Here is a 9462-nt window from a genome sequence, read left to right on the forward strand (position 1 = left end):
GGCTCCTACACATGATAACACATAAGGATTAGTGGCTCCTACACATGATAACACATAACGATTAATGGCTCCTACACATGATAACACATAACGATTAGTGGCTCCTACACATGATAACACATAAGGATTAGTGGCTCCTACACATGATAACACATAAGGATTAGTGGCTCCTACACATGATAACACATAAGGATTAGTGGCTCCTACACATGATAACACATAAGGATTAGTGGCTCCTACACATGATAACACATAAGGATTAGTGGCTCCTACACATGATAACACATAAGGATTAGTGGCTCCTACACATGATAACACATAAGGATTAGTGGCTCCTACACATGATAACACATAAGGATTAGTGGCTCCTACACATGATAACACATAAGGATTAGTGGCTCCTACACATGATAACACATAATGATTAATGGCTCCTACACATGATAACACATAAGGATTAGTGGCTCCTACACCTGATAACACATAAGGATTAGTGGCTCCTACACATGATAACACATAAGGATTAGTGGCTCCTACACATGATAACACATAAGGATGAATGGCTCCTACACATGATAACACATAAGGATTAATGGCTCCTAAACATTACAATCAGGGACTGAATGAATCCTAATCTGTTGCCCTTTGAAAACGTCTCCAAATATGACATACACTTTTTCTCAAATACCATACAGTATTAATTTTTTTCTTAGCCTGGGGTTACCCTTTTATTTACCCTTTGATTGCGAATCTGGGCTTTATCAATGTATTTAGACACAAATGTCTCACCTGGCTGTCTGAAGGCCCACTCCTCCTCTGCGTCGAGGTGGACTCCGCCTGCTCTGGTGGGGTCTGAGGGGAAGAAGGCGTGGCCAACTGCACCCCCCGCCCCATCGAAGGGGAAGCCATCACCATGGTAACCATGCAGGAAGTCTACCTGCAAGTCAGCTGCCTCCGGACTTCCAACCTGAAGACGGAACCAATCATTAAAGACGGAGGACATGAAAGACAGACAGAACGAGACTGAGAGCGAGACCGAGACAGAGAGCGAGACCGAGGCCGAGGCCGAGACACAGACACAGACACAGACAGGCAGACACAGACAGGCAGACAGACAGTCATACCTCATGGAACTCCAGTGGAGTTGGCTCTGCCCACACTCTCAGTGCGTAGTACACCAGCGAACGAATGGTCTCGCGGGACAGTTGGGAGGAGGCAGGGTATGTGCGCAACCTGTTGAGAATATACTATATAACTATACTTGTGTTGGATGTGTGAACTGGCAGGTAGGCAGATCCATGTGTGCTTGTGCTCTATTCATCAAATGGCTGTCTGCATTTCCAGCTTGTTCAGTCAAAGTTTTTAAAGGAGCAATCTGTGATTGCATTAGGGCCACTACTGGATTCATTTAAATGAGTGATTTATTAGATTTAACATAATTTTTTCACATTGAAGTTTGTTGACTGAAAACACGTGGCAGATAAAGAAGAGTTTTATGCAACTTTCCGAGGCTGGAAAATGTGTATTTACATGAGCAACATGTGCAAACACTGGAATAAAACAGAACTGTATTTTGAGTTGTGATGATGGGCTTATCTTGCATCTCTTCAAGGACATACTGTATGTAAATATACTCATAATATAGATAGACAAAAGAGGTTCCTGATTATAACTTTACAGCTTTACGCACAAGGTATTTGACTTCCTTGGTACATTTGGTATGAACACATCACGCATGTATACAACATACAACATGTATTCATGTTGAATAGAATAGAATAGAATTTTGGATATTGAACATTCAAATGATAATGTAACAAGGACCACTGGTCATTGAAAGTTCTATAATTCCAAGATATAATTCTCAGAGGACATTAAGAAAAGCTTACACCTGTACACAGATTAAAGTACACACATACACTCCACAGATCTCTACATTCAGTGTCAGTGTAACAGAGATGTGGCCTAAGGGGAGATTGAAGGAAGACCACGTAACACACCTCCAGTGGATGTTCCTGCGAGTCCACATGGAGATGGCCCTCTTCCTCCTTAGGCTCCTCTCCTTCTGGTTATGCTGATTGGCCGGTGGCCTGGGTGACTCCTCCCCCATGTCAGGTAGCGAGCAGCGCGGGGCTTTCATCAGAACCATGGTCTCCTCATCTGGTGAGAAGGAGAACTAGAAAGATTATTGGCAATGGATGGATGATTGACAGAGACAGAGGGGTGTGCTTATAAGCTCTCCACTCTCTCACTGTTGAAGTGTCCTTGTGTAACTCCAGTGGAGCAGCTCCTAGTGGTCAACAGTGTCAGACTGTGGTTGTACTGGGCAGCTCCTAGTGGTCAACAGTGTCAGACTGTAGTTGTACTGGGCAGCTCATACTGGGCAGCTCCTAGTGGTCAACAGTGTCAGACTGTGGTTGTACTGGGCAGCTCCTAGTGTTCATCAGTGTCAGACTGTGGTTGTACTGGGCAGCTCCTAGTGGTCAACAGTGTCAGACTGTAGTTGTACTGGGCAGCTCCTAGTGGTCATCAGTGTCAGACTGTGGTTGTACTGGGCAGCTCCTAGTGGTCAACAGTGTCAGAGTGTAGTTGTACTGGGCAGCTCCTAGTGGTCATCAGTGTCAGACTGTGGTTGTACTGGGCAGCTCCTAGTGGTCATCAGTGTCAGACTGTGGTTATACTGGGCAGCTCCTAGCGGTCATCAGTGTCAGACTGTAGTTGTACTGGGCAGCTCCTAGTGGTCATCAGTGTCAGACTGTAGTTGTACTGGGCAGCTCCTAGTGGTCAACAGTGTCAGACTGTAGTTGTACTGGGCAGCTCCTAGTGGTCAACAGTGTCAGACTGTAGTTGTACTGGGCAGCTCATACTGGGCAGCTCCTAGTGGTCAACAGTGTCAGACTGTGGTTGTACTGGGCAGCTCCTAGTGGTCAACAGTGTCAGACTGTAGTTGTACTGGGCAGCTCATACTGGGCAGCTCCTAGTGGTCAAGAGTGTCAGACTGTGGTTGTACTGGGCAGCTCCTAGTGGTCATCAGTGTCAGACTGTGGTTGTACTGGGAAGCTCCTAGTGGTCAACAGTGTCAGAGTGTAGTTGTACTGGGCAGCTCCTAGTGGTCATCAGTGTCAGACTGTGGTTGTACTGGGCAGCTCCTAGTGGTCATCAGTGTCAGACTGTAGTTGTACTGGGCAGCTCCTAGTGGTCATCAGTGTCAGACTGTAGTTGTACTGGGCAGCTCCTAGTGGTCAACAGTGTCAGATTGTAGTTGTACTGGGCAGCTCCTAGTGGTCAACAGTGTCAGACTGTAGTTGTACTGGGCAGCTCCTAGTGGTCATCAGTGTTAGACTGTAGTTGTACTGGGCAGCTCCTAGTGGTCAACAGTGTCAGACTGTAGTTGTACTGGGCAGCTCCTAGTGTTAATCAGTGTCAGACTGTAGTTGTACTGGGCAGCTCCTAGTGGTCAACAGTGTAAGACTGTGGTTGTACTGGGCAGCTCCTAGTGTTTATCAGTGTCAGACTATGGTTGTACTGGGCAGCTCCTAGTGTTCATCAGTGTCAGACTGTAGTTGTACTGGGCAGATCCTAGCGGTCATCAGTGTCAGACTGTGGTTGTACTGGGCAGCTCCTAGTGGTCAACAGTGTCAGACTGTGGTTGTACTGGGCAGCTCCTAGTGGTCATCAGTGTCAGACTGTAGTTGTACTGGGCAGCTCCTAGTGGTCAACAGTGTCAGACTGTGGTTGTACTGGGCAGCTCCTAGTGGTCAACGGTGTCAGACTGTAGTTGTACTGGGCAGCTCCTAGTGGTCAACGGTGTCAGACTGTAGTTGTACTGGGCAGCTCCTAGTGGTCAACGGTGTCAGACTGTAGTTGCACTGGGCAGCTCATAGTGGTCATCAGTGTCAGACTGTGGTTGTACTGGGCAGCTCCTAGCGGTCATCAGTGTCAGACTGTAGTTGTACTGGGCAGCTCCTAGTGGTCATCAGTGTCAGACTGTAGTTGTACTGGGCAGCTCCTAGTGGTCAACAGTGTCAGACTGTAGTTGTACTGGGCAGCTCCTAGTGGTCAACAGTGTCAGACTGTAGTTGTACTGGGCAGCTCATACTGGGCAGCTCCTAGTGGTCAACAGTGTCAGACTGTGGTTGTACTGGGCAGCTCCTAGTGGTCAACAGTGTCAGACTGTAGTTGTACTGGGCAGCTCATACTGGGCAGCTCCTAGTGGTCAAGAGTGTCAGACTGTGGTTGTACTGGGCAGCTCCTAGTGGTCATCAGTGTCAGACTGTGGTTGTACTGGGAAGCTCCTAGTGGTCAACAGTGTCAGAGTGTAGTTGTACTGGGCAGCTCCTAGTGGTCATCAGTGTCAGACTGTGGTTGTACTGGGCAGCTCCTAGTGGTCATCAGTGTCAGACTGTGGTTGTACTGGGCAGATCCTAGCGGTCATCAGTGTCAGACTGTAGTTGTACTGGGCAGCTCCTAGTGGTCATCAGTGTCAGACTGTAGTTGTACTGGGCAGCTCCTAGTGGTCAACAGTGTCAGATTGTAGTTGTACTGGGCAGCTCCTAGTGGTCAACAGTGTCAGACTGTAGTTGTACTGGGCAGCTCCTAGTGGTCATCAGTGTCAGACTGTAGTTGTACTGGGCAACTCCTAGTGGTCAACAGTGTCAGACTGTAGTTGTACTGGGCAGCTCCTAGTGTTAATCAGTGTCAGACTGTAGTTGTACTGGGCAGCTCCTAGTGGTCAACAGTGTCAGACTGTGGTTGTACTGGGCAGCTCCTAGTGTTTATCAGTGTCAGACTGTGGTTGTACTGGGCAGCTCCTAGTGTTCATCAGTGTCAGACTGTAGTTGTACTGGGCAGATCCTAGCGGTCATCAGTGTCAGACTGTGGTTGTACTGGGCAGCTCCTAGTGGTCAACAGTGTCAGACTGTGGTTGTACTGGGCAGCTCCTAGTGGTCATCAGTGTCAGACTGTAGTTGTACTGGGCAGCTGCTAGTGGTCAACAGTGTCAGACTGTGGTTGTACTGGGCAGCTCCTAGTGGTCAACGGTGTCAGACTGTAGTTGTACTGGGCAGCTCCTAGTGGTCAACGGTGTCAGACTGTAGTTGTACTGGGCAGCTCCTAGTGGTCAACGGTGTCAGACTGTAGTTGTACTGGGCAGCTCATAGTGGTCATCGGTGTCAGACTGTGGTTGTACTGAGTGTGAAGCAGGGAATTGCTGAAAAAGACTATACAACTCAATATGTGGTTAAAATAAATAAGCAGGTGCAGCTCAATCAGTACAGTATAATGTACCAAATCGTCCAGCACAATACTCACTGACAGATATCTCAGATAGCTTTCTACTGAACGCACAGAGAGGAAGAATCTATATTTTTTATATACATAATTTCACTGAGCAGTAATTAGTACAACACAAGGAGTCCTCTGACATCACTGGCGGACATATTCAAACTCATTAACTCAATTGTCAAATCAAATGTATCATGTGCCAAATTAATTTCTGTTGAGCAAAAATTACGTTTCTTGACTTGGCTTGAAGAAAGCAAGAAAGAAAGAAAGAAAGAAAGAAAGAAAGAAAGAAAGAAAGAAAGAAAGAAAGAAAGAAAGAAAGAAAGAAAGAAAGAAAGAAAGAAAGAAAGAAAGAAAGAAAGAAAGAAAGAAAGAAAGAAAGAAAGAAAGAAAGAAAATAACTGCCAGTGTGGGACTGAATGCATAGAGAGCTGAGAGGAAAAACAAGCACGGAGAGAAAAATACATCCCAAAGAAGTATCCAAACTCTCACCTAATACTCCAGTCTCATTGAGGCCTGCAAACCGCTGCATGGCTCTGACAGCATGAGTGACAGCCGTCCAGGCCTGTAGCTGTCCGGTGGAGGGGTCAGGGTGCGGAAGATAGCCATACTTTGTCAACCAATCCTAGGAGAGAACATCCAGGATCTTTTTTAAAGAGATTGCAGTATAATCTTTAATCTCTATGTAATAGAGCTCAGAGACACAGACTCAAATTAAAACAATCCACATATTCATGGTTGGAAACAAATGTTGAGTTATAACTTGATATATTTAAATCAACACTGATTATCAGTAAAGTGAAATATAAAGATTCATACAATGTTGTGTGTCTCTTACCACCAGTTCGGTACTTTCATCTTCTGTAGGTATAACAGCTGCAGAAGAGGTCGCCAGGGTTGTGTCCGTAGGGTTATGAGTTGTGTCCATATGGTTAGGGTTATGAGTTGTGTCCGTAGGGTTATGAGTTGTGTCCGTAGGGTTATGAGTTGTGTCCATATGGTTAGGGTTATGAGTTGTGTCCGTAGGGTTATGAGTTGTGTCCGTAGGGTTATGAGTTGTGTCCGTAGGGTTAGGAGTTGTGTCCGTATGGTTAGGGTTAGGAGTTGTGTCCGTAGGGTTAGGGTTAGGAGTTGTGTCCGTATGGTTAGGGTTAGGAGTTGTGTCCGTAGGGTTATGAGTTGTGTCCGTATGGTTAGGGTTAGGAGTTGTGTCCGTATGGTTAGGGTTAGGAGTTGTGTCCGTAGGGTTAGGAGTTGTGTCCGTATGGTTAGGGTTAGGAGTTGTGTCCGTAGGGTTAGGAGTTGTGTCCGTAGGGTTATGAGTTGTGTCCGTAGGGTTAGGGGTTGTGTCCGTAGGGTTAGGGGTTGTGTCTGTAGGGTTATGAGTTGTGTCCGTAGGGTTAGGGGTTGTGTCCGTAGGGTTAGGGGTTGTGTCTGTAGGGTTATGAGTTGTGTCCGTAGGGTTAGGGGTTGTGTCCGTAGGGTTAGGGGTTGTGTCTGTAGGGTTATGAGTTGTGTCCGTAGGGTTATGAGTTGTGTCCGTAGGGTTAGGAGTTGTGTCCGTAGGGTTAGGGGTTGTGTCCGTATGGTTAGGAGTTGTGTCCGTAGGGTTATGAGTTGTGTCCGTAGGGTTATGAGTTGTGTCCGTAAGGTTAGGAGTTGTGTCCGTAGGGTTATGAGTTGTGTCCGTAGGGTTATGAGTTGTGTCCGTAGGGTTATGAGTTGTGTCCGTAGGGTTATGAGTTGTGTCCGTAGGGTTAGGGTTAGGAGTTGTGTCCGTAGGGTTAGGGTTAGGAGTTGTGTCCGTAGGGTTAGGAGTTGTGTCCGTAAGGTTAGGAGTTGTGTCCGTAGGGTTATGAGTTGTGTCCGTAGGGTTATGAGTTGTGTCCGTAGGGTTAGGGTTAGGAGTTGTGTCCGTAGGGTTAGGGTTAGGAGTTGTGTCCGTAGGGTTAGGAGTTGTGTCCGTAGGGTTAGGGTTAGGAGTTGTGTCCGTAGGGTTAGGGTTAGGGGTTGTGTCCGTAGGGTTAGGGTTAGGGGTTGTGTCCGTAGGGTTAGGGTTAGGGGTTGTGTCCGTCAGGACGCTCAAACTTTGCCCACCAGCAGCGAACACCTTCTGTGTGCATGTGCTGCTGAGGCACAGGTAAAGCAAACTCCAGATCTTCATCCCGTTTACATCATGTTTCTTCATCAAGCCTTCATTGAACCAAAAGCTTAAATGTTTCCTGTTAAATTCATCCAAGATCCGGACCTCGGGTTGTTGAACTTGTTATCCGTATGATGTGCCCAGTTAGGGGCTTGAAACAAGGTGGCGTCTGTCCCCACAGGGATATCCTGCTCCATTGAGCGGCTGGGGATGTTTTCCAGACCCGACGCGGAGGAGCCAATGAGCTCTTTGCCTGTGTGCCAAGGACAACACTGGGTGTAATCTGTTGCCATTTAGATCGCAGCACTTCTCCAAACATGATTATGTTCACATCGGTGACTTGAAAGAACCAAGAACATATAGCTCTAATACTTGCAACATGCACATAAGCTAAAGATCCTATATTCAGTATATCATAGACGGTCTGTTGCTTTTCTGGCATCTCTTGCTTCAGTGTGTGTGTTTGTATGTTTGTATGTATGTATGTATGTATGTATGTATGTATGTATGTATGTATGTATGTATGTATGTATGTATGTATGTATGTATGTATGTATGTATGTATGTATGTATGTATGTATGTATGTATGTATGTATGTATGTATGTATGTATGTATGTATGTATGTATGTATGTATGTATGTATGTATGTATGTATGTATGTATGTATGTATGTATGTATGTATGTATGTATGTGTGTGTGTGTGTGTGTGTGTGTGTGTGTGTGTGTGTGTGTGTGTGTGTGTGTGTGTGTGTGTGTGTGTGTGTGTGTGTGTGTGTGTGTGTGTGTGTGTGTGTGTGTGTGTGTGTGTGTGTGTGTGTGTGTGTGTGTGTGCACATGTGTGTATGTGGGTAGGATGTGGCACTTAATTAAATTAGCGGATGCCATTTTAGTCAAAGAATGGGGACAAGGAGGGAGGGAGGGAGGGAGGGAGGGGGAGAGCAGTTGTAAAGTAATGGGATGGGATTAAAGTGGAGGAGAGGATCAGTTATTTCCTCAAGGGAGAGATAGAGAATGAATGGGGGACAACTCCTGTTAGGACAGAGGGTAAGAATAAAAGGATGAAAAAAAGATAAATGGGAGGGTGAGGTTGAAATGGTAGGGAGCAATGGTTTGTGTTTGTGTCAGCTGGTGGTAATGAATTGATTCTCTAATTACAGTATGTTGGCCGTCACACACAAACTCTAGACACCATCTGGCAGTGCCCTTCTAGATCACGTATGCATGCACGCACGCACGCACTCACACACACACACACACACACACACACACACACACACACACACACACACACACACACACACACACACACACACACACACACACACACACACACACACACACACACACACACACACACACACACACACACACACACACGTTTATGTGAAATATAGGGACATAACATAGACTTACATGCATTCTGTAACTAACCTTAGCCATCACACTCCAATAACTCGTCAAAATCAGGATGTCAAAAACGTAGAGTGTCTTGAAATTATCCAGATTTTTCACATAAACGAGACACACACACACACACCACAAATAACACTCCCAACATATACACACACATTAACCCATAAAGAACACATACATTGATGCTTGCTATCTGCTAAATCAAACCAGTTGGGAGTTGGGAAAACATATATTAATTTACCAGTCACCAATGCAGCTGAGTCCCTTGCATACATGAGTTTACTACATGAAAAATACAAATGTAATATATTATACTGTATGCTTCTGTTCTTACCTCCTAGTCTTCCTCCCTGGTGGTCTGTCTCCTCTCTCTCACTCTCACTCCTCTCACTAGGAAGAGATGTGTCCTTCCTCTTATCCCTCCCTCTCTCGTCTGCCCCACTCTCTCATCCCTCCCTCAAACACGATGACACCCACCCTCCCTCCCTCCTGCCATGTGTGTTTGCAAGCTCTTTACAATGCTTCCCGTCGTCACCCCACCCCACTACCACAGCAAAGCTGTTTCTGTGTGAGCGCTGTATGTGTGTGTGTGTCTGTATGTGCGTGTGCGTGTGTGCGCT

At 46.2% G+C, this 9462-nt stretch overlaps 1 protein-coding gene across 1 annotated transcript in view; it reads right to left on the reverse strand.

Moving 5' to 3' along the window:
• Nucleotides 1-6211, reverse strand: part of mmp17b (matrix metallopeptidase 17b) — a gene marked incomplete at both ends in the record, with an annotated part of 13149 nt that extends 6938 nt beyond the window's left edge. Inside the window, 5 exons of the mRNA XM_084332054.1 lie at nt 790-967; nt 1125-1233; nt 2001-2160; nt 5776-5908; nt 6122-6211. Coding sequence (XP_084188180.1) covers nt 790-967; nt 1125-1233; nt 2001-2160; nt 5776-5908; nt 6122-6211 — 670 coding nt within the window. The remainder of the gene's footprint in view (nt 1-789; nt 968-1124; nt 1234-2000; nt 2161-5775; nt 5909-6121) is intronic.
• Between the last annotated feature and the right edge of the window lie 3251 nt (nt 6212-9462).

Source organism: Notolepis coatsorum, assembly GCF_963971535.1.
Source record: "Notolepis coatsorum genome assembly, chromosome: 16".
In the NCBI taxonomy this organism is placed as follows: domain Eukaryota; kingdom Metazoa; phylum Chordata; class Actinopteri; order Aulopiformes; family Paralepididae; genus Notolepis; species Notolepis coatsorum.